The sequence below is a fragment of the Mrakia frigida genome, assembly GCF_051309035.1.
Source record: "Mrakia frigida strain ATCC 22029 unplaced genomic scaffold BDY24scaffold_23, whole genome shotgun sequence".
Lineage (NCBI taxonomy): Eukaryota > Fungi > Basidiomycota > Tremellomycetes > Cystofilobasidiales > Mrakiaceae > Mrakia > Mrakia frigida.
In genome coordinates, this window is record NW_027481258.1 from 167,729 (window position 1) to 193,793 (window position 26,065).

The 26,065-nt window shown below is 54.3% G+C and overlaps 9 protein-coding genes and 1 pseudogene across 10 annotated transcripts; 4 read left to right on the forward strand and 6 right to left on the reverse strand.

Moving 5' to 3' along the window:
• Positions 1–437: 437 nt before the first annotated feature.
• Positions 438–1,534, forward strand: BDY24DRAFT_326600 (RNA recognition motif domain-containing protein; the record flags this gene model as incomplete). Its single annotated transcript, XM_076637073.1, has 5 exons — positions 438–482; positions 603–632; positions 1,042–1,095; positions 1,309–1,386; positions 1,481–1,534. Coding segments are annotated over 5 exons (261 nt in total), but the record flags the coding sequence as incomplete, so codon positions are not given.
• A 2,045-nt stretch (positions 1,535–3,579) lies between these two features.
• On the reverse strand, positions 3,580–5,646 carry BDY24DRAFT_442832 (uncharacterized protein). Its single transcript, XM_076644716.1, has 7 exons — positions 5,396–5,646; positions 5,228–5,323; positions 5,009–5,149; positions 4,854–4,940; positions 4,548–4,742; positions 4,328–4,465; positions 3,580–4,235 (listed from the first exon to the last, which is right to left on the reverse strand). The coding sequence occupies exons 1-7, from the start codon at positions 5,462–5,464 to the stop codon at positions 3,789–3,791; spliced, it is 1,173 nt and encodes a 390-aa protein (XP_076494960.1). The 5' UTR covers positions 5,465–5,646; the 3' UTR covers positions 3,580–3,788.
• Positions 5,647–7,418, forward strand: HOP2 (Hop2p). The gene is made up of 9 exons (XM_076641240.1): positions 5,647–5,816; positions 5,935–5,942; positions 6,034–6,057; positions 6,136–6,157; positions 6,237–6,338; positions 6,422–6,450; positions 6,537–6,648; positions 6,740–6,810; positions 6,898–7,418. The coding sequence occupies exons 1-9, from the start codon at positions 5,762–5,764 to the stop codon at positions 7,036–7,038; spliced, it is 564 nt and encodes a 187-aa protein (XP_076494961.1). The 5' UTR covers positions 5,647–5,761; the 3' UTR covers positions 7,039–7,418.
• A 1,006-nt stretch (positions 7,419–8,424) lies between these two features.
• BDY24DRAFT_353318 (NupC/NupG family nucleoside CNT transporter) lies at positions 8,425–12,130 on the forward strand. The gene is made up of 17 exons (XM_076637756.1): positions 8,425–8,775; positions 8,898–8,986; positions 9,091–9,142; positions 9,227–9,295; positions 9,378–9,512; positions 9,601–9,698; positions 9,783–9,821; positions 9,937–10,017; positions 10,114–10,175; positions 10,257–10,334; positions 10,518–10,879; positions 10,944–11,012; positions 11,092–11,188; positions 11,270–11,363; positions 11,434–11,543; positions 11,628–11,714; positions 11,799–12,130. The coding sequence occupies exons 1-17, from the start codon at positions 8,575–8,577 to the stop codon at positions 11,855–11,857; spliced, it is 1,782 nt and encodes a 593-aa protein (XP_076494962.1). The 5' UTR covers positions 8,425–8,574; the 3' UTR covers positions 11,858–12,130.
• Positions 12,124–12,777, reverse strand: BDY24DRAFT_394922 (uncharacterized protein). The gene has a single exon (XM_076641241.1). It carries the CDS (start codon positions 12,702–12,704, stop codon positions 12,468–12,470), a length of 237 nt encoding a protein of 78 aa, XP_076494963.1. The 5' UTR covers positions 12,705–12,777; the 3' UTR covers positions 12,124–12,467.
• A 1,477-nt stretch (positions 12,778–14,254) lies between these two features.
• On the reverse strand, positions 14,255–15,116 carry BDY24DRAFT_394927 (uncharacterized protein; the record flags this gene model as incomplete). The annotated part of the gene is made up of 1 exon (XM_076641242.1): positions 14,255–15,116. A coding segment is annotated over exon 1 (490 nt), but the record flags the coding sequence as incomplete, so codon positions are not given.
• Positions 15,117–15,773: 657 nt separating this feature from the next.
• TYS1 (tyrosine--tRNA ligase TYS1) lies at positions 15,774–18,195 on the reverse strand. The gene is made up of 10 exons (XM_076641243.1): positions 18,107–18,195; positions 17,897–18,023; positions 17,760–17,780; positions 17,627–17,688; positions 17,490–17,508; positions 17,268–17,406; positions 16,965–17,152; positions 16,414–16,865; positions 16,174–16,293; positions 15,774–16,032 (listed from the first exon to the last, which is right to left on the reverse strand). The coding sequence occupies exons 2-10, from the start codon at positions 18,018–18,020 to the stop codon at positions 15,892–15,894; spliced, it is 1,266 nt and encodes a 421-aa protein (XP_076494965.1). The 5' UTR covers positions 18,021–18,023; positions 18,107–18,195; the 3' UTR covers positions 15,774–15,891.
• Positions 18,196–18,778: 583 nt separating this feature from the next.
• Positions 18,779–20,024, reverse strand: BDY24DRAFT_122375 (uncharacterized protein). The gene is made up of 3 exons (XM_076635944.1): positions 19,984–20,024; positions 19,045–19,889; positions 18,779–18,953 (listed from the first exon to the last, which is right to left on the reverse strand). The coding sequence occupies exons 2-3, from the start codon at positions 19,831–19,833 to the stop codon at positions 18,936–18,938; spliced, it is 807 nt and encodes a 268-aa protein (XP_076494966.1). The 5' UTR covers positions 19,834–19,889; positions 19,984–20,024; the 3' UTR covers positions 18,779–18,935.
• Positions 20,025–20,080: 56 nt separating this feature from the next.
• Positions 20,081–22,224, forward strand: BDY24DRAFT_394932 (uncharacterized protein). The gene is made up of 6 exons (XM_076641244.1): positions 20,081–20,705; positions 20,810–21,053; positions 21,123–21,296; positions 21,375–21,607; positions 21,680–21,934; positions 22,038–22,224. The coding sequence occupies exons 1-6, from the start codon at positions 20,165–20,167 to the stop codon at positions 22,214–22,216; spliced, it is 1,626 nt and encodes a 541-aa protein (XP_076494967.1). The 5' UTR covers positions 20,081–20,164; the 3' UTR covers positions 22,217–22,224.
• Positions 22,225–25,890: 3,666 nt separating this feature from the next.
• Positions 25,891–25,998, reverse strand: BDY24DRAFT_t71 (annotated as a pseudogene). The gene has a single exon. The product of its transcript is annotated as a tRNA-OTHER (tRNA).
• Positions 25,999–26,065: the final 67 nt, after the last annotated feature.

Consider the following 26,065-nt stretch of genomic DNA (forward strand, 5'->3'; position numbering starts at 1 on the left):
TCTCTACACATCATGTCTGCTAAGGTCTACGTCGGTTAGTAAAATCCTTCAATCTTCATATCGGTGGTAGTGGGAGATGGAGAGCTGGTTGGATGCTTTCAAGGAGGGAGGAGGGGAGGAGGGAAGGAAGGAAGGAAGGAGAGGAGGGGGATGGCTGTTTGGTCTTCAAACGATTTCCCTCAGCCCTCTCTCTCTCTTGCTCGACAGCTTGACAGCTCGAGTTCCTTCCGAGAGCTCTTGTTCCTGCTCTTGATGCACCAACTCGGTTCGATACGAGACGTTTACTGACGGGCTCGTTCTCTCTTGTTTCCTTCCCCAACCCAACCCTCCCATCGTTCCTGGTCCTTCCTTCGCCTTCCCTCTCTCTTCTACCCCATCAACTCTTATCCATCCATCCACCTCCTCATCTCTACCGCTATCATCTTCTTCACCCTCTCGTAGGAAACTTGTCTTGGAACACCACCGATGACATCCTCATGCAGGTTCGTTCTCGTTTTTCGCATCTCATGACTGCTCTCGTCCTTCCTTCCTCATCCGTCGACAAGAACCTTCATTCGTTGGGCTGACCTCTCTCCTCCTTCTCTCTTTCTCTCTATTACCAGGCTTTCTCCAACTACGGACAGGTCCTCGACGTCCGTGACCCCTTTCTTTCCCTTCCCTCCCCATCCCTTCCTTTACCTCTCCCTCCTCTACCAAACTCGTTTAGGGATCGAAGTCCGTCTCGTGCTCTTCTCTTTGAAGCCGCATTTGCCTCCGCTCTTTCCCTTTACCTACCTCCCCTTCTCCCTCTCGCTCCCTCGCTCCTTCTCGGCTGCATGGAGTTCGACTCGAGGACGTTCAACAAATCCACTCCCCAACTCGCCAAATCACAACAACAACCACGCCCTCCCCAACCTCCCTCTTGCCTGCGGGTTCTCCTTGACTTCGTCCTGATCGCTTTCCCTTCTCCTTTATCCCATCGCATGTTCATCCCCAAACCCTCCCCCGTCTCGTCACAAACGCAAATTCTGGTTCGCTCTCGCTCTCGTCTCAAAACAACAGTGTATCGTCATGAAGGACCGAGAGACTGGAAGGTCCCGAGGTTTCGGTTTCGTCGTTCGTTCTACTTTCTCCTCCTCTCCTCTCCCTTCCCTTCGACCCGGACGCTCGTCGTCCTCGCTCGTTTCGCTCTCTCTCTCTCGTTCTTTCGAATCGATCGTTTGAGTGAAAGAAACGAGGGAGACGCCTCGTCTGGGTCCCGTTCGAGAAAGATCAAGGCTCACACTCTTCCTCTTCTCTTCGTTCATTCGTTTCCTCGTTCACCCACAGACCTACGGAGCCCAGCCCGAGGCTGACGCCGCCATCACTGGACTCAACGACCAGGATCTCGATGGACGAAGGATCCGAGTAAGTTCTGTTCCTCGAATTGAAACGACGAGTTTTCACGCTCACGCTCGTTCGCTGACCTTCGTTCGTTGCCCTTCCCTTCTCTCCCTCTTAGGTCAACATGGCCAACTCCAAGCCCGCTGGAGGAGCCGGAGGATTCGGTGGAGGAGGAGGAGGAGGAGGATACGGAGGAGGACAGGGAGGTTGTGAGTTTCTTGCGTCTGAGTTTCTTGCGTCTCAGTTTTCCCACCTTCGAGAAACGACGCACTCGGACTGACTCTCTTCTTCCTTTCCCTTCCTTCTTCCTTTCTCAAAGACGGAGGAGGATACGGAGGACAGCAGGGAGGAGGATACAACGGAGGAGGACAGGGAGGTTACGGAGGAGGAGGTACGTGTCTCGTCTCTTCTTCGTCTTCTTCTCTTCCTTCCCCTTCTCAAGCGAGCGAAATGCGAGCGAAGTCCTAGTACATTTGCGAGCGTAGAGCGAGCGAACTGTTACTTCCACTTCTGCTTTCGTAGTAGTTCTGCTCCCGTCTTTTTTCGACGGGGTGGTCTGACGTGTCCTCTCCCTTCTCTTTCTCTTCCCTCTCGTCTCTCCCTCCCTCGACGCGGCCCCCATCGTATCTCTGGCTCCAACCTCAATCTTCGACTCGGTGTAAACTCTATTCACAATCCTTTCGTATCGCAGGATACGGAGGAGGAGGTGCGTTCTCTTCCCTTTCTCTTCTTTCAGTCGTGGCTTAAACTTTGCGAGCTAGAACACCGGTCCTGACTCCTCCCTCCCTCTCCCTTCCTCGTTCGTTACCCTTTCATTAGGATACGGAGGAGGAGGTACGTTCTAGTCTTCCTCGACCCTCTTCCTCTAGACTTTGCGAGCGAAACCTCTCCTTCCGTACTCGGGTGAACTGACATCCTCCCTCGAGGGTGTCTGGCGCGGCTCTTTTCTTTCCTGTTCTCGTTTAAATTAGGCTACGGAGGCAGCAGCAGCGGATACGGAGATCGCAGCTACGGGGGTAAGCAGCAGTACCAGAACGAGGGACTCGACTCCACAACAACACGCGCCGAAGCTCTGGGTTTCGACTTCGTCCCTTTCTTCCTCGAACGTCGACGCTGACTCTTTCCTTTTTTTTCGTTTTCGTTTTCGCAGACTCTGGTTACCAGCAGGGTGGACAGGGAGGATACGGACAGCAGCAGCAGGGTGGAGGACAGGGAGGTTGTGAGTGTCGAGTCTTCTTTTCTTTTCGAAGTTCGACCGACGAAGACGAACGCTGACTCTCGTTTTCCTCGTTTCCGTTTTCGCTCAGACGGAGGACAGCAGGGACAGTACTAGATTGCTGCAACGACCAAAACCGATCTGAAGTGATATTCCCGAGCGAGGTCGTGTGAGGAGTGCGAAGGATGGAAAAAAATCGGGGTGTGGTGGTTGCGTTCGTGGGTTTGCTGGAGGAGGAGGGAGGGTTCGTTGCCTTTAGGTTCTCGGTAGTTTTTTCTTTGTTGGATTCTTGTTGTTTATCTTTCGTTCGTTGGTGAGTCGCTCTTCTTTCTCTCTCGCTTCTCCTTCGGCCTTCCTCGTTCACGTCGCTGACCTCTTCCCCTCTCTCCCGTCTTGCTGTTCTCTCAGTCTCGCCTCAAAACCAAGCTCTCGTACCTCTTTTCTCCAACTTTCTCAAAACAAACGCCGCCGGGTTTCTCTATCTGTTTCTTGCTCTCTCCCTCTCCCTCTTGTCTTTCTCGCTTTCTCTCTCCTCCATCCCTCTCCCTTTTTTTTTCTTGATTTCTCTCTTTTTCTTGCGTCCCTTTCTTGGTTCTTTTATCATCTTTCTCTTCCTTTTTATAACGTTCTCCCAGTCTTTTCACTTCTCTTCTCCCCACCTACCTTCTCTCCTTTTCTCGCGTCGTTGTTTACCTTCTCCGTTTCTCGAATCGAATCGAATCCCTTCCCTCTCTCTCAACACACTGTGTCCTTTATACGACTCTTTGCTCCCGCCCCCGATACTGTTGGTCTCGTCGTGGAAAGAGCTGGGAAAGAGGTCGAAGAAGAGAGGAGGAGGACGAAGAAGATGAGAGGAAGGGAGGAGGGGTCGACGCGTCGCGTCTCCGTCCTGTGGCTGAGGATGTCTTCCCTTTGCGACCCTTCCGAAGCAAGACGCATTCGCTCCTAGATGTTGCAACGGTGCTGCTACGCGTCTCGAGCTGCTCGAAACAGAAAGAGAGCGAGAGAACGATCCGAAGCGAGTGCTCGAACGACGGGTAGCTCGACTTTTCTCCTCTCTCTTCCTTCCCCTTTCCCGCTCTCGTAGCTCTCCAAGATCCGATCTAAGAAGAGGCGAAACCATTAGATCGTTAAGTAGCATACAATTATCCCTACCTTACCCACATCGTCCTAAATCGAGCCTCCCCACCGCAAAAGATCAAGACGTCGCTTAATCCCTCCACTCCTCTCTGTCCCACTCCTCCTCCTCCTCGTGCTCGTCCACCAAATCCTCGTTGATCCAGACCTCATCTCTCCTCACACCGACATCCACACTATCACCCAACCCTCTCTCAAACTCCCTCATCAACCCATCCGCCTCTCGATTCGCCTGCCTCCTCAACTTCGCGTATTCTCTTCGTCTCCAACCCTCCGCTGCTTCCAATTCCCTTCCACCACCGGGCCACCTCTTCCCCACCTCCCTATTCATCTCCTCCAACTGCTCGTCGTACCTCGTCATGTTGTGTCGAAGGAACGAGCGCAGAACGGAACGGGTGACGGCGTTTTGAGCGAAGGGAGTGAGGGAGGAGAGAGCGAGGGAGGAGGAGGAGGGATGGAAGGACCAAGAGAGGGAGAGGACTTCGGTGATTTGGGAGGAGGGGAAGGAGGGGAAGTTGGACTGAGGGAGAGAAGAACGAAAGGGGGAGAGAGGAGAGGAAGGGATCAGGGAACGAGTTTAGAAGAGGAAGGGAGGGAAGAAAGGGCACTGACGAGAATGAGCTCCGTCTGAAGAGTTTCGAGTGGGTCGAAAGGTGGCCTGATTCGTCGAGAGGGTTGTTGCGGAGGGAGGAGAGGAGGAGGAGATGGGAGTCGAGAGGGACCTGCGACGGCGTTGGGCTGGTATTGAGGCTGATGTTGCCCAGAAGGGAGGAGGGACGTAGACGTCAACGAGATGTGAAAATTAAAAGCTCAGCCCACTCTCGGGACGAACCTGAGATCGAGTAGGTCCTCTAGAATCCGAGGAAGAGGAGGAAACCTGGACGCGTCGCAGATCAGAAACGGAAGAGTTGTCGTCCGAGTCGATGTCCATTAGATCGATGACGATTCGACGAGGCTGAGGGACTATTGAAGCGGCCGGAACGGCTCTCGGATTCGAATGTGACGGCTTGTCAACAGCGAGAGCGAACTAGAGGCGGTTGGGAGAAGAGAAACGAAGAGACGCGTGAGCTTTCGACAAGAACGAGCCTTTCCTCCTCCTTCTTTCCGAAGCGACGAGGGAAAAGGAGGTGTAACTTACATCAGCAGTGTCTCCAGGCCGAAGTACCTTGGCATCGACGTGTCCAGGGACGTGATTCCGTAGAACTGGAAGGTGAGGAGCGGAGTGCTGAAAATCGAGACGACGAGGTCAGCTATCGCCCCGTTTGGGGAGTGAGAAGTAGAGAGACGACTCACAAGAACAGTAGGTCTCTGAGCTCGTAGAATTGGTCGTCCTTGAGATGGAACGACTGGGACGAAGCTGGAGATGAAACGTCCCTTCTTCGCGGGAGGAGGGCCGTCGAGGGGGATGACTTCGTCGTCTGATGAGATCGAAACCTGTAGGTAAAAAAAAAGGGTACACCAGTCAGATCGGTTCTGAGAGGAGAGACCACAAGGGATGGAAAGCGAGCTCACTCGTCGACCTTGAACGGGAAGGGAGGGTCGAGAGCGTCGAGCGGTTGAAGCTGACTTTCGCTCGCCGAGTTCGTCGTCGTCGAGAAGACTGATGACCTGTAAGGACCGATGGATCAAAATGTAAGTAAACAGAGCCCAACTGTGAACGAGACACGAGATCCTACGAACTTCTCGTTCCATCAAGCGAGCTCCAACGTTGAAGGAAGGTCGAAGGGAAGGAGGAGGTCGGCTCGCCATATGGACGAGCTCACCGCCGTTCAAGGAACTTTTTGAATATGAGAAGACTTCGACGACGGGTATTGGACGATGGAGAAGGGGTATAGAGACGTTTTTCGACCGAACTTGAAGAAGGGATGGTGGGAGTAGGGGTCAAACGAGCGAAAGATCAACTTTCAAGCTCACCTTCCTCCCTCCCCTCGACGACCATCTTCTCCTCCCTTCCTTCCCTTCCCACTCAGCTCATCTTCTTCTCCTTTGAACACCCAAACCCTCTTCTATCTATTCCTACCCTCTCACTCAGCAGCATCAACCGACATGGCTCCCAAAGCGAAGGACAAGGATAAGGTCGTTTCAGCCAAAGGAGACGAAGGTCGTGCCTGCTTCTCCTCTCGCCACCTCTCCTTCCTCGGCGCCCTTCGACTGTTTCCTCCGAGAATAAAGAGCTCGTTGCTGATCTTGGAGCTCTCTGCTGGTTTGGACCTCTACAGCTGAGGATGTGAGTGGTTTGGGGAGGGGTAAGAGGTGAAGGAAGGAAGGAGAGGTGGCGACTCACACTTCCTCCTCCTCCTCCTCCCCTCTTTCGTCAGATGGTTCTCAAGTACCTCAAGAAGGCTCGTAGATCTACTCTTTTCTCTTCGAGCTAATTTTCTGAGACTCCTCTCTCGTACTGCTCTCTCTCTCGTACCCAGGTCAATCGACCCTATGCTTCCAGTTTGTCCTCAACTTCCCTCCAGCACCTCCTCCCTCCACTCCTCGTCTGACCACCTCTTCTTCCCTCCTCCTCCTCCAGCCGACATCTCGGCAAACCTCAAACAAGCCGTCTCCAAAGCTGCTGCTCAGAAGGCTCTTCTCAGTCTCTCTGATAAGGGACTTCTCACCAAGAAGGATTATGGTCGGTTCCTTTCCTCTTCTCTCGAATCGGCTCGCATTCAGCAACTCACTCGCTCTTCTTCTTCGTCGCCCTCTCTTTCCTAGGCAAGCAAACCGTCTTCGTCTATCCCCAGGTAAGTACTATCTCTGCTGTGAAGTCCTCCTCGTCTCCTGAGCTGAGCTTCTCTCTCCCTCTTGTCCTCCTTCCTGCATCGAACAGGAAGCAGCAGGAGACTCCGCCGAATCTTCCCTCGCCGATCTCGACGCTGAACTCCAAGCTCTCGTCGAACCTCTCGAGGAAGCCAAGAAGCGAGCTTCCAAGCTTCAGACTGGTGAGTCTGCGGTCTAGTCTCACTTTCTTCAGGGAGGAATGAGACGTGCTGACCTCGACGCGTTCTTCCTTCTCGACTTCTTTCGTTCCAGAGGTCAACGCCTTGAAGTCGACTCCCACCACCGACGACCTCGAAATCGAGATTGAGGAGTTGAACAAGACCGTCAGTCCTTTCTTCTCTCCTTTGCCCTTCCTTTCTCCTTCGAGTCGCGTCGTCGCCCTGACTTTCGGCCTCGACCCTCTCTCGCAGAACGCTACTCACCTCTCCCATCTCGAACCCCTTCGAGCAGGAGCTCAACCCATCTCTCCCGAGGATCTCAAAGCTGCTGATGCCATCTGGACGAAAGAACGAGCCGAGTGGGTCAAGAGGAGGAAGACTTTCAACGGGTGAGTCGCTCGACCTTCCTTTCCTCTCTTCTCATCATCGCTGACTCGACCCGGCTTGGGTTGGATTCGGTGATGATGGAAACTAGAGCAATGGATCAACTTCATCCCGACTTGAACAGGGAGCAGAGACGAGAGTGGGAGGAGGAGGTTGGGATTGAGGAGGAGAGTGAGGTGAGTCTTCGACGCGACACGTTCTGTTCTTCGTGATTGAGCCGTTTGGTTTGGATGAGAGCAGGAAGCCAAAGCTGTCGAAGCTGGGAGGTTGTGTGCTGCTGCTGTCGTCCCTGCGAAGGTCAGAGGGAAGTGAGCGTGTCGAGACGTCGAGCAGAGGATGACGATATCGTGTAGTGAGCTTGAAGATCGATGAGTAGTTTTACTTCTCTCTCATCTTCGGCGGAGAAGCCTTGCATTCCCTTCCTGTCCTCGAGAGGAGGCAGATAACGAGGAAGAGAGCGGGGCCGACGAGAGGAGAGAGAACAGCCGGACGCGAGAGCGAGCACACGACCACCGGCAGCGAACGAGCTGTCTGTTCTGCTGATCTTCGGTTGAGTTCGAAACCGAGACGCGACGAGGATGATTCTGCCCTGTGATCATCCTGAGCTTGGGAGAGGATCGAAGGAAGGAGAGACGAGAGAGAGGATGAGTGGGCTGAGGTTCGTTGATTGCTCTCTCGACTTTGCTCCCGCGTTTTCTTCGAGTTTCACAGACACAACGACGCACAAATGGGAGCCATCTCACCGCCGTCGTCGTCGACTACTCGGAACATTTTTTGTTCAAGCTCAAGCTCAACCTTCCAAGGCCGTTGACCCCCAGAATCCTCGAACTCCTCCGCCTGGGCCTGAGGACCGAGAAGGGACGACGCGTCGAACTTCATCAAGACTTCGCACGTGAGATCGAAAGGTTGAGGTCGTTGCAAAAAAGTCGAGGGAGACCTGGGGGAGAGCATGCTGGGGGTCTCGCCATTGCTTTGCGTTCGTCGCGTTTGCTGAGCTCTTGCCCCTTCCTATTGTCCGAGCTAGATTAGATAATCTTCGAGCAGTGAGCTTGACCGTTCTCTGACTCGAGAGATGAGCAAAAAGGGAGAGGAGGGAAGGAAGGAAGGAAGAATGAAAGGGTCGGCTGGCGATCGGCTGTGGAAAAACGAGAGGGACAAACAAAGTCAAACGAGAGGGACAAAAACTCCTCTATAGAACTGACCCTTGGCCTCTTTGCTTCCTTGCTTTGGGCTTGTTGTGTCTATAGATCTCCTCTTTCTTCCCTCACAGAGTGTTCTTCGCTGCAGGAACGAAACTCAGCCGTGAAAAGGGCAAACAGGTCGGTCGGCGAAGGGAATCGAAAGAGGCCGACGCGGAGGAGTAGGGGAAGAGACACATCGGCGCCATGCGGTTGCGTCGCTCTTATCTTGCTTGGCCAAGTAAGGGAAGAAAGTTGAAGACCTCGCCCTGACTTCCTTCTCTTTTCTCTTCTCTCAACGGCCACCACCCTCCCTTCCTTCCCTCCGTCCCTTCTCTCCCTCCCCTCCTCTCTCTGTTCAGCAGCCATGGCCGACATTCAGAAGACTACCCCTCCTGCGACGACAACGCCTCAGTACCCCTCCGAGACCGCTGAGCTGCAGAAGGTCGATCCTACTCCTTCCTCCTCTTCTGAGGAACACGAGCTCACCAAATCAAGCAGCAGGGAGAAGGAGCATGCCGCTCACGAAGCTACTCTCGCTCATGAGATTCACGAGGATAACGTCGAGGTAAGTAGTAGAGCTTTCTGGGTCGCGTGCGGCCAATCCCTCACGCATGGGTTTGTTTCCCTCTTGTCGGTTGAGTTGACCTCTCTCTTCCCCGTTGTCTTTTCTGGTCTCGTGACTCGTAGGCCCACAACCAGAAGGCTTGGAGGAGAGGAGAGTGGAGCTTCTGGAGGAAGATCATCTTGCCATTTTGGGCGCTCCTGGTGCTCGGTTGGTGAGTCTCGTCTTCCGCTGTGTATCGGGCCTCGTCCCCTTCTCGTCTCTTTCCCTAGAAGCTGATCACTTCTCCTGCGCTCTTTTGCTTCCGTTCTCTTCCAGGTGGGCTGCCTCTATCGTCGTTGAGGAGACTCGAAACCGATGGATCCAGAGCGTGAGTCCAGGCTCTTTCTGCTCGATCCTTTTCCATTGAAACGATGGGCTGAACTTTCTTCCGTCTCTTCTCCCTCCTCAAAAGACCATCCTCGCCTGGTTCATCATCTTGAACGTCGTCTTCTGCTTTGTCGATTCTATGATCATCGGAAGGGTGAGTCGTCGTTGTTCCTCTTGGACTGAACTGTCTCGAAGAGAAACAAGCGCTGATTTCGATCCCTCTCCTCTTCCTCCAGCCCATCGGAAAGGTCTGGACCGCCGCCATCTCGACTCCTTTCTTCAAGCTGAACCGTCGAGTTCGATTCGGGCTCGGATGGCTTCTCCTTCTTGGTCTTGTCTTCGGAAGTGCCTTCGGTTTCCCTCTTCCTGAGGTGAGTTGAATCTGAGGATGGGCCCAGGCCGCCGTTTCGCATCTCGTCGACTCACCTGATGCTGCTTCTCCCTTCCTTTGCAACCCAGGGAACCACCTACGGACAGCGAGCCATCTCCGTCTTCGGTCTCTTCATGTTCCAGGTCCTCTACTATGCTTGCTCGCGAAACAGATCCTTGATCAAGTGGTGAGTCGCAGTTCTTCCTCTCCCTCGTCGTCTCGACTTTTTCGCACCCCCTTACGCCTTTCTTCACTGCTTCTTTTTTATCAGGAACACCGTCATTGTCGGTCTCGTCATCCAGCAGGCTATGTGAGTTGATAACACCGAGAGAAACGAGATTACGAACGAAGCGCTCGAGCTTGAACTCGACGCGTCTCAGCTGCTGACCCCTGCTCCTCTCCTTCTTTCTCTCCGACTCCTTCAGTGCCATGTTCGTCCTCAAGACCTCCGCTGGATTCGACCTCTTCAAGTGGATCGCCTTGGCCGCTGCTGATTTCCTCAAACAGTAAGCAGCATCTCCTTGAATCGTCGTCTCAGTCTCATCGCAGAGCAAACTCGTCGGCTGATCGTGTTTCTATCCGGTCTTCGTTTCCGCTCACAGGGGAGGAAGGGCTGGAGTCTTCTTCTGGGACGAGACTTTCTCTGGATACTTCGCTGTCGGAGGTGCGTCTCTTGTCTTTTTAGAACGAGAGAATGCGAAAGTCGTCGAACCCGAAACTGATCGCTCTTCTTCCTCTTCCCCAGTTCTTTCCGCCGTCATCTTCTTCATCGCCTTCATCAACATGCTCTTCTACCTCGGTGCTATGTCTTGGATCATCGGAAGTGAGTTTCGTCTCTACTGCTGTTTCTGAGGAGGATCCGGTTCTGGACTGGGGATTCGGTTTCGCGTCGCCGACCTCCCGTCAGCCTCCTCTGTCCTGGGATTCGGTTTCGCGACGCCCACCTCCGTCAAGCTGCTCCGTCCTTCTACACGAAGCTGACCTCAATTCCCCTCGTCCATCGCAGAGTTCGCCTGGCTCTTCTTCCGAGCCATGGAGGTTTCTGGAGCTGAGGCCGTCATTGCTGCTGCCTCTCCCTTCGTCGGACAAGGAGAGTCTGCCTGCTTGGTCAAGCCTTTCGTGGACTTGATGACTCCCTCCGAGCTTCATCTCGCCATGACCTCTGGATTCTCGACCATCTCAGGATCGGTCCTCATCGGTTACATCAACCTTGGAGTTCCTGCTTCCTCCCTCATTACGGCTTCCGTTATGTCGATTCCTGCCTCAATCGGGATCTCCAAGATCGTGTACCCCGAGGACGACCACCCTGTGACGTTGGGACGACTTGTTGTAGACAGAGGAGAGGAGACGAACGAGGAGGCGAACATGGTACGTCGCTCCGTCGTCCTTGTCGATTCAGAACCGATCCTCACTCTCTTCTTCCTCCTGTCAGCTTCACGCTTTCTCCAACGGAGCTTCTTTCGGACTCAAGGTCGCTGGTCTTATCTTCTGTAACGTCCTGGTGAGTCTCGTCTTCCTCTGCCCTCTCGTGAAGAAAATCAAAGCTGACCGCGTCGCGTCCCGCCCTTCTCCCTTCGCAGGTCGTTCTCGCCCTCCTCTACGCCGTCGATGGAGTCCTCACTTGGATCGGAAAGGTCTTCAGGATCGGAGAGTTCACTCTCGAGCTCATCTTCCAATGTACGTCGCTCTCTCCACAGGCAAGCCGTCGTTGCAGCGTTCTGACCTTCCCGCTCTTTCGTCTTGTTTTTCCTCTTCCAGACGTCTTCTACCCTCTCGCCTGGCTCATGGGAGTCCCCAACCAGGATCTCCTGCTCGTCGGACAGCTCCTCGGACTCAAGCTCTTCGGAAACGAGTGAGTCTCAGCCTTGCACTTTCGTTTCGACTTTGAGAAACTGACGCGTTTCTCCTTTCTCCCTCTTCAGGTTCGTTGCTTACCTCGCTCTCCAGACCAGGATGGCCGACCCCCTTCTTCCCGTCGTCACCCAGCGTGGCTACCTCATCGCTACCTACTCTCTTGCTGGATTTGCCAACCGTGAGTCTCAGTCTGAGGCAACGGAGATCGACCTTCGGGAAATTGACCTGACCGTTCTTCCTCCTCGTTCTTGCCTTCTTTCAGTCGGATCCCTCGGTATCCAGATCGGTGTCCTTTCCGGTCTCGCTCCTTCCCGAGCTAAGATCATCGCCATCATCGCTCCTTCTGCTCGTGAGTTCGCTTTCGAATCTCTTTGCTTCTCTCGACGACTCCGTTCCTGACGTGTCTCCTCCCCTCTTTCCTCCTCCGTCACAGTCATCTTCGGTTTCCTCTCCACCTGTCAGACTGCCACTATCGCTGGTATGATGGTTTAGAGTTCTTTCCTTCCCATCTTCTTTCCTAGACTCCTGCTATCCTACTCCTCTCAGCCGTTGCCTCACCCTTTGTTCTTGCTTTTTCGGTGCTCGGGCTAGACTATCTCTTCCTTTCTGGTTTCTTAAATCTCCTCTTCTCTTTGTTTTCATCACACCACTTTTGTAACGGGCTTCTCACGCGTAGGGTTTCTTGGGTTCTTTTTATCGAGCCGCTTCACATCGTTTCTCTCGGTTTTCACTTTTTTTTTTCCAGATGAAATCGACGTGCTCACGACGAATGGATCGAGGGGCGCAGGGAAAGAACAGAGTTGCCGACTTGAGTTGAGTCTACTCTACCAACTTTGTGCGTCGTCGCTGAAATCGACAAGATCGAGAGGCGAAGCGGAAGAAGAGAGATGGAAAAAAGGGAGGTTCGAGCGAGACGCGCCGACCGTTCACTTCTCTCCCTCCTTCTCTTTCCTTCAACCCAATCCTCTCGCAAAGCAATCACATCCATCTCATCCCTCTCTTCCCCATCCGTCCTCTCACGCCTCCCCTCCCACCAAATCTCTCAACCTCCCTTCCAGCTCGTCCTCACCCACCTCCAATCCCACTCCCCTCCCATCACACCCTAACAGCGCTCTCCAAACCTCCCCAATTCCCTCCTCCCCAGCACCAACAATCTGCCCTGTCTGTCTGAGCACGACCTCGACCCCGTGCTCTTCCTTGACGACGAGAGCGAGAGCCGGGTGGAGAGGGACGAGAGGGGAAGAAGGGGAGGCGGTGAGGTTGATTGAGAGATGGACGGAGAGGAGGTGATGATTCCTGGGAACGAAAGAAGGTTGAAAAGGAGAGTTAGGGGTGCCATTAGATAACGGGAGATGGAGAAGAGAGATGTAGCAGAGGCGGAACGACGTACAAAGGCAAGAAAAGCTGAATCGTCGAATCCTCGTTTCGTTCGTTCGTCGAATTGACTTTTTCGAACTCGCCCACCCCAGCAGCTCCCGAAGCTTGGGTTCCGTTGTAGAGATCACACTGCTTCGAAGCACTCTGGTAGCTTCCCGAGATCCTACGAAGGCACAAACCAAACCGCAACGGCGTCAGCTCCGACGCGTCTCGCCTCCTCCCTCTTCTCGTTCTCCTCCAAAGCAAAAGTGTCGTCCGTCCTCGCACTCACCCCTGCAGCACACAGCTCGCCAACACGTATCTTTCCGCAATCCTTCCCTCCTCAGTAGCTCCGTTGCCTCCTCCAGCAGGGCTCTCCCACCAGGTCTTCGAGATCCCAGAAGGGAATTCGAACGAGTTGGGTGTTTGGACGAGGGAGAGGAGGGCTTGTTGATCGGTCGATGAGAGGAGGATTTGGATGTGGGTCGACCAGTCTGCTCGTAGGGATGGCGGCTGAGGTTGAGTTGGTGGAGAGGAGGAGGGAGACGCGTCGTCGATGTCCGCGACTTCGGTTGGTCCGAGAGTCGATGAGGGAGGAAGAGGAGCGAGTCCTAGGGGTTCGCCGGTCTGCGAATTAATTTAAATAAACGGAAAAAGTCAGGGGATCTTCTGTAGTAATCGAAACGAAGAAGGACGGAGAGGGAAGGAAGAGGAGAGGACGCGTCCGAACTCACAGCTCCCACGACCAACCAACTCTTCCTCTCCTTCTTCTCACCCTCTTTCCCCTTCCCTTTCTTCTTCCCCTTCGCACCCTCTTCTTCCTCGTCCTCAAACTCCTCGACCTCAACCCTCCAAACCTCTCCTTTCCCCTCCCCGTGCGCGTCTTTCCCACCAACTCTCCCAACCTCCACAACCCTCCCCCACCCTCCCTTCCTCCCACTCTCCAACCCTTCCCCTCCCTCCAACTTACCCAACTCAGAGCTCGTACCCAATCCCATCACCTCCCTGCCCAACCTCGCAAGCACAAACCTCATCGCTACTTCAAACCCTTCTTGTTTCTCTCCTCCCTCGAGGGTCGAGTTCGAGGTTGGGTTTGGGTTTGGGTTCGAGGAAGGGTAGAGATTTTGCACGATTGAATCGAATGCGAAGGTATTTGGGTCGGAGGAAGGGTGGGAGAGATGAAGGGTTCGGTAGACGCGTGGGAGCCAGGACCAGGAGGATTGGACGGAGGACAGGGAGAGAGGGAACGTTGGACTGAGTGAGGGTTTGGGTTGCGGTTGAGTTGGCTTGGGTGTTGCTGAGGTTGTGGGGAACGTTTTGGAGGTGGTAGTCGAGCTTGAGGAGGGAGGAGGAGGACGAAGCAGCGGGGAGACGAACTTCTTGGAGCGTTTGGGTGCTGGTGCTGTTGCTGTTGCTGGCGACGACGATGACGACGAAGAAGGTGACGAGAAGGAAGCAAGTGGTGGGTTCAAGACCGGGTTGTGAGCAGGGATCGAAGATGAAGGGGAGGGAGAGGACGACGCGCCGGTCGAGGACGAAGACGTGGGTGTATGCGCCGAAGCTGGGAGGAGAGGGGCTTTGAAGACTGGTGGTTTGATGGTCGAGGAAGGCTCGGTGGATGATTTTATGCTAGGTTTGACCTTCTTCTTGGGAGGGAGAGAAGGAGGAGGATGAGGAGCTGCTGCTGCTGTTGATGAAGGAGCGTCCTCGGATTCGGAGGGAGGAGGAGCGGGTCGTTTCGATTTGGGTTTAGGCTGGAGAGAAGAGGTTGAAGCAGTGGTGGAAGAGGAAGAAGCAGAAGCTTTTTCGATGGTGGAAGAGGGACAGACTGGGACGTCCGAAGTCGAGGCCGAAGGGAGAGATCCAGAGGACGACGCGTCGTCCATCGAAGGTTCCTCCAGCGGCTTCGTCTTCTTCGTCCTCTTCTTCTTCTCCGGCGCAGGTGGTTCGGTAGATGAAGATCCAAAAGATTCCGTTGGAGCAGGTTCGCTCGAGGTGGGAAGCTGATCGATGGCTGGTGAAGGAGGAGATGCATCGACCGACGACAACGACGACTCGACGCCGGTGGGAGGAGCGACGACCTCTTCTTCCTCCACTTCTTTCGTGATCCCTCCTCCATCTCCGATGATCGAACTCTCTCCGACCTTCTCCTCGACGTCCTTCTTCGTCTTCTTCGTCTTGATCTTCTTCTTCTTGGGCTGCTGCTCCTCTCCCTCGACGACGTCGCCTCCCTCGTTCTCCTCTGCAGCAGGTCTCTTCTTCGTCTTCTTGGTCGTGGGCTTCTTGACAGATTCCTGCTCCGTCGTTGTCGTTCCAGGTTCGATAGCCGAAGAAGAAGAAGAAGAAGCTGGATCGAGGGATGACTTCTTGGGAGGAGGAGGAGGAGGAGCTTGAGAGGAGGAGGATGTATCCGAGGCGACCTGAGCTTCATGAAGTTGAGCTTGACTCGACGAAGGATCGCTGAAGTCCAAAGGATCCTCCGAAGGTGATCCTGCCTGGACGGGGAGTTTAAGTTTCGATGATGGTTGATAGAAGGGAGAAGTGAAAGGTGAAGGCTCCGAAGGGTCCAAGGGAGGAATTAGGTCGTTCGAAGGGGGAGGAGCGTCCGCGTGCGAGGAAGACGAAGGACGTGGTGGAGGAGGAACTGCTGCTGCTGCTGCTGTTGAGGAAGGGAGACCAAGTTTGGCTAGGATCTTTGCTACGAGAGCTGGTTTGTTGAGTTTCGAGATTCCTGGGATGCCGAGCTGAGAGAGGAGAACGGAAGGGAGAGAGGGGAGCGAAGGGTGAGCTTCGACTTTGCAAGGAACGGGACAGGAGGGAGAAGAGCTGACCTCCTTGCATTTCGCTTTGAGCTCTGGGATCTTGAGCTTGTTGAGACTAGATTCGTCCATCTGAGAAGAAGAAAAGTGGAAGAAAGAAGAGAAGGTGGATTCGGTGTGGTGAAGGTCGGAGGAGAAGGAAGGAAGGAAAGCGAATTCGAGCTCGACGTTCCTCCTCTTCCCCTCCCTTCGCCTCACCTAGCGACGACTCGTCCGTCCCTTCTTTCGATCTCTTCTTCTCTGATAGCAAACTGACTCGATCTAGATCTAACATATCGAGCTCTAGTCTAATTCAAATCCGAACTAATCCAGTTCCCAACTCCTCCCTCGAAACCTGGTCGACAACGAAATCTAAAGCTCCTTGACGTTGTCCGACACAGCGAGAGCCTCGGTCTGAGCGGTGATGGAAGCGGTCGAGTCGGCGACGGTTTCAGGGGCGGCAGCGGCAGCGGCGGGAGGAGGAGGAGGCTTGGTTCCCTTCGACTTGACGGGCTGCAGTCGAGGAGGAGAGAGGGAGGAGGTGGGGAGAAAGGAAGGGAGGAGAGGGAAGGGAAGAAAACGCGTCAGTTGAGAGGTCTCGAAGCGAAGATGGACGGTGAAAGGGTTGAGCTGAAGAAGAGGAAGAGAACGAACCTTTCCCTTCTTCTCTGGAGGAGGAGGAACAGGGTACGCGTCCGCCTCAGCCTTTCGGAACTCGGCAGAGCTCTCGAACGCCTCTCTTATAGGAGCGAGGAGAGTGTTGACGTGCTCGACCTGTAAGTAGAAAGGTTTGGTACGAGAGAGAGAGGGAGAGAAAGAGAGAAAGGTCAGCTCAGACGCGACGAGACCCTCCCGCACGCGTCGAAAACCTGAGACGACGAAGGAAGCACTGACCATCCCCTTCTTCAAATCCCCAGGGTGCAAATCCCTCTCCGCGAAGCTCTTCTCAATCTCCTCGTACGTCTTGAAGTGCAAATCCCCTCCAAACTTCTCCGGCCTCTCGAAACTGACCACCGTCCCTTCCGGTGCTCCCTCCCTCACGAACAGGCTCTCCGCACCCAACCTCAACCTCAACTCCGCGATGGGCACCACCACAGCCTTGAAGAAGCTCAGCACTCCGTTCTCCTCGACGTTTCCCTCCTCGCAGAAGGCGTCCTTGATCTTCTTCTTGACGTCCGCTGGCGAGTCGAGGAAGTCGAGTTTGGACTTGGGGTCCGAGGACGACATCTTTCCTCCTTTGACGAGACCGGGGACGATGGGGTTCATGAAGTGGGCTCGTTTGGTGTAGCCGAGCTTGGGGAGGAACTCCTCGGCGTAGATGAAGATTTTACGTTGGTCGACTCCGCCTGTGGAGGGAAAAAGGAGAGAGGAGAAGCGAGTGAGCTCGGAAGTCGAGTCCGGAGAAAGGACGCGACGGAGAGCGGAGACGAGACGTTCGGACTCACCGAACTGGAAGTCGACATCAAGGTACTGCTCGTCGAGAGCTTGGAGACCAGGGTAGAGGAGAGAACTCAGAGGAGCGGTAGCGGACTGCTTGACGACCTCGGCTCCAGCCCTCTTCGCATCGTGATCGGTAGCGATGGAACTCAGACGGTAGACGTCCATGGTGTAGTCGGCCTTGAGCTGGTAGTCACTGTGGCACATATCAAAAAAAATGTGCATCAGTTGAGCGAAGATGGTGGGCTTGAGAGGGGGAAAAAAAAAACATCGACGAGGAGGAGGGAGAAGGAAGGGAAGAAAGAGCTCACGATCCAACGACGAATTCGAGCTTGTCCGTAGGGACTCCCATGGATTTGAAGACGGCGAGGAGGAGGTGACGGTAGTAGGAGACTCGGTGTCCGACGAGAGCGAGGGGAGCTTTCTGCGAGTCGAGGAAGGCGTGGATATCTGGAGGAGAAAGGAGAGGAAGGGAGGTCAGCTCGAGCCCTTCGTTTCCTTTCCTTTTCGGATTCGACTGTCGCTGAACGAACCGGCGAGGAGGACCTTGACCTGTAGAGCGGTAAGACGATGAGCGCGTAGAAGGTCAGCTCAGAAGAATGACGCTGCAGCAGCTCCCAACCCCAAGGGCTGAAGGGATGGTAAAGATGGAAGGGAAAGGCGAGCTCACGTTGACTCCAGCCTGAAGGAAATCAGCGATCTTCGTGAGAGGAACGAAGTATCCAATGTGAGCTGTACAGACCAAGTGAATACAGGTTAGCTCTGTAGCCCTCAACCGTCGAGGGTGCCAAAAAATCACTCACGTCGACCGGTAGGGGCGGTTCCTTCGAACGAGAAAAAGAAGGAGGGGGGAAGGAGGAGGGAAAAGGTCAGCTCTTTCCATTTTTCGCCTCGAAACTCGATGCTAGCAAGAGAAAGACGAGAGGGGATCTGAACGTACCCCAGTAGCACTTGACGGTCTCTCCCTTTGCGAGGATAGCCTTGATCTTATCTCCTCCCAGAACCTCTTGCAGGTTTCGAGTCATGAGCTCGTACTTTTCGTCGGCGGAGAAGCTGTCGGCCATGGTCTGGCGAAGAGAGTGAGAAAAGAAGGGAGTTAGTTCAGCCTCTGAAGAGGTCGAGACGTGTAGTAGGGGTTTGAAGAGCTTACTGGTAGAGAAAGGGGAGGGGGTGAGGGGGTGGAAGTTGATGGGAAGGCGAGCTCACTCTCGACTCCTTCCTTTGCGAGCTGACTTTCAGCCGCAGCTTGATTTCGAGTCGGTCTTTCTTGCTCTGTTCTTTCGGTGGGGGAGTCGAAAGCGTGGACAAAGTGTCGAGCATTACAACAGCTAAAACTACGTGAAAAAAAAGCTAAGGATGGTCCAACGGGGCTGAGAGACGAGAGCAGAAAGGCGACGTCGCTCCCTTCAGCCTTCCCTCCTTCCACGACCAAGGCGTGCGAGCTGGAGTCTTACGATGGGAGATGGAGGTGGTGAGTTCGGCGGTGTCTAGAACAGCCAGGAGAGTGGGTTAACAGAAGACGAGAGGCGAGAGGGGCGTCGAAGGTCAATACGCGTCGCGACTAAAGAAGCGAAGCGAAAGAGAGAGAAGAAGACGAACCTCAAGGGCTCTGAAGTACGAAGGAAGCGGCTAGGTTTGGATCTTGAAGTGGGGTTGAGGAGGTACGAGTTCAGGTCGAAAGGCGAGACATGACGGACGACCGAGGAGCCTGAGAAGAAGAAAGAGAAAGCGAGAGGGAGGTCAGGAGAGTAAACTTGTGCAGTGCAGTTGGAACGAGAGCTACTCACTTTTGAGCGCCTGAAGCGAAAAGAGAGGGAGAGAGAGACGAGGTGAAGAGCTTGAAGGAGAGCGACGGCATGAGGTGGAAGTCGACGACTGAGAGGCAAGAGAAGGAGGACGAAACGAAATCAGCGAGGAAGATGATGAGACGGGAGGTTGGTATCGAAGGATTGCTGAAGCGGTGAGAGAAACCTACGGTTTCAAGGGTAGCCGTGAACCTGAAGAAGGAGAGAGAAGAGAAGAAGCGGCCGAGTCAGCGAGTGAAAAGCAGAAGACGCGTCGAAAAGAAGAACGAAGAGCAAGACTCACCGTGAAGTCCTTCGCCGCTTGAGCCCAGCTGTAGCCCGACTCCATCAACACCTTATCCCTCACTCTAGAAAACTCTATGACATCCTCGAACGCCACTCTCCTCAGGAGCTCGACGTTCATGTCGACGAGGTTGCAGGGTCTCCAATTACCCAGACTGACCTTGTCGACGTCCTTCGCCCCAGCTTCGTTGTGCAGTGAGAGTTCCATATCCACCTTCTCGTCCTCGATGCCCTTTGATCCCATCAATCTCAGACAATCCGCCACGACGTCCCCCGTTCGGTATCTTGACCAGATCAAAGCGAGGAGGAAGGCGTCGACGCATGTTTGAAAGCTCTTTGTTCGGAGGAGGGAGGAGAAAAACCGAGTTGAGGCTGCTCTTCCAACGAGGGGGGAGTCCATCTTGTCGCAAAACTTGAAGAGGGAGTCGAGGGAGGAGGGTTCATAGAGTGGAAGTGGCTCGACGACGGGGGTGTGGATGAAGGAGAGGTAGCGTTGGACAACAGAGAAACGATCCTCGAGCTTGATGACCGGGAGCCCATCGATTTTGATCGACAAGTCGTCCGTTCCAGCGAGGAGGGTGTCTTGGAAGACCTGGGAGTTGGCCTGAAGGAAGATCCTACAGGTCGCAAAGCAGAAGCCTTGCGAGCTCTCCAAGATGATGTCGGAACGAGCCGTCTTCTCGAAGCCTTTGACGTACTTGGTCGGACGAGGTTGGGGTTGGGAAGGTAGGTCGGATGGAGAAGGAGGGTCGCTCGTACGAGTTCGTTTGTTGGAGGCTGCTGGAGGCATGGCGGAGAGGTGCGAAGAGGAGGGAAGCAGGAAGGAGGAGGGGATTGAGCTCGACGCTGAGACGATCTGAGCGAGAGAGAAAGCGAAAAAGGTCAGGACGAGGATGTGAGGGGAGCACTACATTATCTCGCTAAAAGGAGAGAGACAAACCTTCCGAGTCTTGAAAAGCGAAGGTCGAACGAGGAGCTACGAGGAGGAAGTAGTTGAGGGAGAACTCGTCGAGCTCAACTCTTTTCCTCCCTTCCCTCCAACGCCGACACGCCTTCTCCCTCCTTTCTTCAAAATTGTTCTCCTAGGATCTCCATTACTCTCTCCTCTCTGTTGCCACCGTATGGAATCGGAAATATTATTCTCCAAGCTCTGGAATCGTCATCCAAACACGCGAGGAGCTGTCGAGTCTCACCCTCCCTTGCCCCTCCCTCTCCCTTCCCTCCCGCTTTTCTGCTTCCTTCAGATGGGGAAGAAACATTCTTTGGGAGCTCTTTTCTTCCTTCCAACTCCCAACCACCTCAACGAAAATATGATTTCCCTCTCTTCTCCCACTCAGCACTCGAGTCGAGGTCGGCTCCTCCTCCTCTCCCTCTCGTTCCTCTTTGTCCTCCTCGTCCTCAACGAGTTCAACCCTTCCTCTCCTTCCTTCCTCCTTCCTTCAACAACAACAACAACAACAACAGCAGCAACTTTCGTTGGAGAACAACGCACTCTGAGTGTATGCGACTCGTCGGCCTCGAGGATGAGGAACGATTCCTCGACTTGGAGGGTCGGCGAGAAGAAGGGAGAGACGGAATGGAGGATCTCAGAGGATCACCCTTGGATCAAAGCAAAGGAGAGATCCAAGGTCATGCTCGCAACGAGTCAAGCTGGGAACGATGGTGAGTTGGCTCTCTATCTCGTCCCTTTTTCAGCGAGGATAGAGCTCGTCTCTCGATTTAAGGCAGGAAACCGTCGAGCTCACCTCCAACTCCTCCCTTCGCAGAGATCTTCACCTCCTTCCTCCACACCCTCGCCCAACTCATGCCCCAAACCAACATCCGAGCCTACGCTCCAGACTTCCTCTTCGACTACAAGACCGTCTTTGATCAACTCGGCATCTTCCCCGGAGGAGAGTTTCGAGATCCAAAGACGTTCCTCCACGACGTAGGGGAGGTCAACCTCTATACGGGTCCGAACAACTGGGGGATGAAGGCGGATTTGATCGTGCTCGGGAGCTGTGAAGTCGAGTGAGTAAGAGGTGGTGTGGTTTGAGTTGAGACGCGAGCGAAGAGGCTGACTGAATGTTCGTTTCTCAGCATGCCTCTGTACTCGAAGGATCTACTCCGACTGTGGAAAGCTCGAGCCAAGAGCGAGAAGTTCGTTCTCATCTGTATGGTGCACGATGCTGCTCGGCTGGAAGGGTGGCTTCTCGAGGACGGAGCGGATTTCGTGAAGGAGGGAGCGTTGAGGTTGCTCGTCGCGTCGGAGCAGTGAGTCTCTCTCCCTCGTTCCTACCTCGTCCTTCGAGTCTCTCTCTGACCTGTTCTTTCGTCTTCTTCGTCTACCAGCGTCAAACGATCCGTCGTCTCCCAACTCGACATCTGGTCGGACGAACCCTCGACGTACCAAATCGGCTTCGACTCCCTCCCCGTCTACACCCACCTCCCGATCCTCCCGATCCAACTCCCAGCCAAGCTCCCTCGAGGAGAGATGCTCACCCATGCTGCCATCGCTGGATCGTTCCACTCGACAAGTAGAGACTACAGCAGCGTGATCAAGGATCTTCAAGCTGAGCTGCAAGGTTCGTCGTCTCTCTCCCTCCCTCCTTCTTTCGCCCTCGCTGACTCCCTCCCTTCCTTTCGAATTCATTTAGCCGACCCAACACCATGGGGCTACCACCCTCTCTCCCCTTCCAACCCGACCTCCTTCTCTCCCAACCCAACCGACGCCGCCGTCCCTCCCTTCGTCCTCCACCTCGTCGGTCACAGCAACGGTCAGCATCAGCTCCCCATCCCGAAGGAACTCGAACACGCGGTGCTGGTGCATAACAATCTCAGCTCGTATCATTACTACTCGGCGATGACGATGATGGACGTGATCCTGCCCGCGTTTGGAGGGAGGGGAGGATGTGAGTTTTTGGCAGACGCGCGCGGGCTTTGGCGCTGTCTGTTCGTTTAGCCGACTCGTTGATTTCCTAACCTTCTTTCACTTCTATCCTTGTGTTACTTTAGACCACGAAACCCAAGCTTCCTCGTCCATCTCCCTCTCCATCATGTGCGAGGTTCGTTGTCGTTCTCTCTCTCTCTCCCCTTGCCTCTCAACTCTTCTCTCTTCATCTTTTCCTCGCCTATTATTAACCTTTCTTCCTCCTCCTCCTCCTTCCCCTCCACCCCGCAGGTCCCCCTCCTAGCAACCCACCACCTCCTCAAAACCTACCCTCACCTCCACCTCCCGGCCTCAACCCCCGTCACTCTCCTCCGCCCTTCCTACCTCCGCGAAATCCAAGCCATCAAGGTCCTTCGTTCCGGAACCTACACTCCAACGGGAGCTGCGCCTGTCCCTGAGCGAGCGAGGTTGGAGATCGAGGAGATGGTCCGGAGGGGGTGGAAGGCTGCGGGCGGTGGTGGCGGGGGTGGGTGGGGAGAGTTGAAGAGGGAGCTGGAGGAGAGGAACAGGGAGGTTGGGAGGTGGGTTTTGGGGGGGATGTAGAGGATAGGGCGAGAGGGGGGGAGGAGGGAGGATGGACGGGCAGGAGAGGTTCTGTATCTGTAGTTGTAAGTTAAGCGAATCATGCAGCTCGATTTAATTAGGTCAGAAGCGCGTAGAAAATTAATCGACGCAGGAAAAGAGCTGGGATCGAGAGAGTTAAGGGAAGAGGATGAGCACGACAAGAAAAACGGACTGAAGGACGCGTTGCTCCATCGACCAGTTCGGATCTTCCCCTCTCTTCCTTGCACGTCTATTCTCGCCTGAAAAGCCAGTCTCCTCCCGTTGTATCTCTCACAGGTACGCTTCCGCTTCGCCTCTTTCCCAGTCAGCTCCTCTTCTCCTTCTTCTCTTCTTCGCTGACTCACGCGTCGCCTCTCCCCTCCCCTCTCTCACCCCTCAGTTCCCCACCTTGAAACCCACCTCCTCCCACCCAACTTCCCTCCCAACGACGTCTTCAACGATCTCGCGTTCCACTGGGTTCCGAAGGGGAAGCTGTCGAAAGTTGGGGAAGGAGAGGGAGAGGGAAGTTGGGAGAGGCCAGAGCCGACGGAGGAGAGGGAGGAGAAGGATGAGATCGTATGAGCAAGTGAGAAGACTTCCTGCTGTTAGAGAAGAAAGGTGCAAGATCTACGAGGCGATAGTATCGTTCTGGGAGCCCGAACATATCGCCCTGAACGGCGACATGAGTGAGCGAGCTGACAGCTGCCTCCTTCCGAAATGCCTCTGCTGCTCAGTGGGAATAGACATGAAGTTAAGCTACTCTGTTTGCTGCTCTGCTTCTGCTTGTACACGTCAAGGCTGAGCGTTGAACGGTGAAGCTTGAAGGGCGCGTCCCGTCTTCCCGCTGCGTCGGTTGTCTTCCCTCCCTCACACTGCCCTCTCTAACTCCCTCCCTCCTTCTCCCGGCATTACGCTGATATGTAGTATAACCGCTTCCTTCACGTCTGCGCAGACGCGTTTTCTAGACTACTGCGAACGAACAAAGAGGAAAACAGGACGCGGGACGAGAACAGGCACGGACGGTGGGCAGAAAATCGACCGAATGTTCATCCCAATCTAATGCCTTCAATCGTGGGCACTGTGTGTGCTGTGAAAGGACGCAGAGTTCGGGTAGTGGGTATCTCGGGAGCTTTAAGCGAAAGGACTCTTTTGTTCGCGCGACCGCTTCTGCCGAAAGGCAGCATGTGTGGACCAGAAGATAGGAAGGGAGAAACAAAGCACAAGGGAGAGGGATCGAACCCTTGCTGCTCCGGATTCCGTCATGTCCCCTTCTTCAGCGCTGCTTGGGAGGCAAACCTTCAGGTCTGTTGATAGAGCCAGTGACTTGGACCTCTGGTAAAGCACCACGACGTCGAGTCGGACGCGAGCTCGACGCCTTCTCAGCCCTCAACGACTCCGCGGCTGCTGAGTTTGCTCTAAGTTGGGAAAGGAATCGATATAAACTGAGTCTACCTCCGAGGTGCTCTCGAGGTTCATCCGTGATACACAGGGCAGGGCTCAAGAACGGATTGACGCGTCAAAAAAGGGGGGACGTCGACGCGTCCACCGCGAAGATCAGAAGAAACGCGTTCTTTCGTTGAGTCCTTCTTCACCTCCTCAATCTTCCCGCTCCCCAATCATTTGATACCTTCCTCTCGCACGTGAACAATCGATAAAGGTGGGGGGGGCGAGATCTTCGAGCTGTATCTATGAGGGGAGGACGAGTTTGAGGGAGGTGGCGAAGAGGAAAAAGACGCACAACAGCTCCCACAAAAACAGCAACGAGAACAAGATCCTGAAGCAAGAAGGAAGGAAAGGGAAGCAGGGTCCCCTTTCTTCTTCCGTGAGAGGAGAGGCTATGTCTAGTAACGTCCATCCCGGGACAATGAAACAGCTTTTGTAACGATTTGGCGTTCTCGCGCGTTTTCTGAGGGAAGGAGAAAACTTTTCTAATTCGATCTTTTGCTCAAAATTGCCTCTCAATGAGCTCTACACCTGGTAGAGAAGCGAGAGCTTCAAACTTTTTTCCCGTCGCTGTAGAAAAAACGCGCCTCGTTTCGCTTGGTGCAGGATTCGGGAGGGGACAATGAAACAGACGTTTTCTCTCTTTCGCGCTTCGAAATCAGACCTCAAATTTTCACCAGTTCTTCGTTGGTATGTCCATCAAAGACCGGTGACAAAAAAACGAGCAGATTCTCTCTTTCTGTCCTTTTGTGCCAGTCTCAAAAGAGCGAGTGGGTTCCCCCCTTCCCCTCCTCCCTCCTCGAAGGCAGCCGATGCGCCGCGTCATCGCCTTCCCTCTCTCTCGAGAAGGAAGAAACTCCTTCTCTTCTCCAACTTCATCAGCAGAACACTCAATCAACTCTTCTAAACTCCTTCCTAGTCAACATGACCCGAAGCGAGCTCAGGAGGAGGAGGAGAGCGCTTCGTTGTCGAAGCGAAGGAAGGTCGTCTCCGCTGCTGCTGCAAAGAAGACTGGGACTGGGAAAGGAGGAGCGAGGAGCGGAGGAGCAAAGAGGCCAGTTGCCTCTTCTTCTTCGAACGCCGGGAAGAGTTCGAGGGTGATGGAGGAGGAGGAGGAGGAGGAGATGGAGGAGGAGATGGAGGAAGAGGAAGATGAGGAGGGAGCTCGCATGGATCTGTACGAGGAGGAGGAGGAGGAGGGAGAGGACATGAGCTAGGCTGGTATGTAGGTTCTGTACGATAGCTACCTCTATGCTACCCTTTTTTGACCTCGCTATCGCAAGTTCTGAGGTTCAGAGCGATGAAGGGAGGATGAGTCGAGCTATGGAACGACGGTTCTGGAACCGAACGACCCGATTTGTATACTAGACTGCGCGCCAGCCCCCTTCTCATAGAGAGAAAGTTTTCGGAACTAGGTCGCTCGTGTCCTTGGCAAAAAAAAAATCCAACCCGAAAATCTTCTCGGAGGCTTGCTGAGGACGAGTTTCCTTGAGATTGGGCCGTTCTCGAGGCAGGAGGACCTCCTTCGAAGCTCAAAACGAGTTTCCCCTCGTCGTTCAAGCAACAAGACTTTGATGGAAGTGATACTTTGAGGAAGTGCAGCTTCTGCTACGAGAGATGATTTGTGATCGGAAGAAACTCAATTCTTGAAGCTTTTACCCCCCAGAGGCTCGCCAACGAGTCGCCAAAAAACGGGTCGCGCACGCGCGTCGGCTCTCAAAATTCGAAAAACGCTCGAGGCAAAACTTCTCGCTGACAAAACTTGAGATTCGATACTCGGCTACCAACTGTAAAAAAATCGCATTAGAAAAGTTGCGTCCTTACTGAGGGAGCGACGTTGTTTCATTGACCCGGGCGTTTCGTTGTCCAGGGACGGACGTTAGCGCACGAATGGTCCAAAGAGCTCTCTCTGCGCGTGCCAAAAAGAAGCTTTGCAGAGTATGGGGTTCGAACCCATGCTGCCTTTCGGCAGAAGCGGTCGCGCGAACAAAAGAGTCCTTTCGCTTAAAGCTCCCGAGATACCCACTACCCGAACTCTGCGTCCTTTCACAGCACACACAGTGCCCACGATTGAAGGCATTAGATTGGGATGAACATTCGGTCGATT

Bases quoted from the DNA above. Each gene is read 5' to 3' on its own strand.
- BDY24DRAFT_442832 (XM_076644716.1), bottom strand. From the start codon at position 5,464: ATGGCGAGCCGACCTCCTCCTTCCCTTCGACCTTCCTTCAACGTTGGA. The intron at 4,941-5,008 runs GTGAGTCGTCTC...CTCGATTTTCAG, and splicing joins CTCAGAGACCTACTGTTCTT to CACTCCGCTCCTCACCTTCC. The intron at 4,466-4,547 runs GTTCGTCCCGAG...GGGCAACATCAG, and splicing joins GAGGACCTACTCGATCTCAG to CCTCAATACCAGCCCAACGC.
- HOP2 (XM_076641240.1), top strand. From the start codon at position 5,762: ATGGCTCCCAAAGCGAAGGACAAGGATAAGGTCGTTTCAGCCAAAGGA. The intron at 6,158-6,236 runs GTTTGTCCTCAA...CTCCTCCTCCAG, and splicing joins CAATCGACCCTATGCTTCCA to CCGACATCTCGGCAAACCTC. The intron at 6,451-6,536 runs GTAAGTACTATC...TGCATCGAACAG, and splicing joins CCGTCTTCGTCTATCCCCAG to GAAGCAGCAGGAGACTCCGC.
- BDY24DRAFT_353318 (XM_076637756.1), top strand. From the start codon at position 8,575: ATGGCCGACATTCAGAAGACTACCCCTCCTGCGACGACAACGCCTCAG. The intron at 9,513-9,600 runs GTGAGTTGAATC...TTTGCAACCCAG, and splicing joins TCGGTTTCCCTCTTCCTGAG to GGAACCACCTACGGACAGCG. The intron at 10,176-10,256 runs GTGCGTCTCTTG...CCTCTTCCCCAG, and splicing joins TGGATACTTCGCTGTCGGAG to TTCTTTCCGCCGTCATCTTC.
- BDY24DRAFT_394922 (XM_076641241.1), bottom strand. From the start codon at position 12,704: ATGGCACCCCTAACTCTCCTTTTCAACCTTCTTTCGTTCCCAGGAATC.
- TYS1 (XM_076641243.1), bottom strand. From the start codon at position 18,020: ATGGCCGACAGCTTCTCCGCCGACGAAAAGTACGAGCTCATGACTCGA. The intron at 17,689-17,759 runs GTGAGTGATTTT...TGGTCTGTACAG, and splicing joins AACCGCCCCTACCGGTCGAC to CTCACATTGGATACTTCGTT. The intron at 16,866-16,964 runs GTGAGTCCGAAC...TTCCCTCCACAG, and splicing joins TGATGTCGACTTCCAGTTCG to GCGGAGTCGACCAACGTAAA.
- BDY24DRAFT_122375 (XM_076635944.1), bottom strand. From the start codon at position 19,833: ATGCCTCCAGCAGCCTCCAACAAACGAACTCGTACGAGCGACCCTCCT.
- BDY24DRAFT_394932 (XM_076641244.1), top strand. From the start codon at position 20,165: ATGGAATCGGAAATATTATTCTCCAAGCTCTGGAATCGTCATCCAAAC. The intron at 20,706-20,809 runs GTGAGTTGGCTC...CTCCCTTCGCAG, and splicing joins GAGTCAAGCTGGGAACGATG to AGATCTTCACCTCCTTCCTC. The intron at 21,608-21,679 runs GTTCGTCGTCTC...GAATTCATTTAG, and splicing joins TCTTCAAGCTGAGCTGCAAG to CCGACCCAACACCATGGGGC.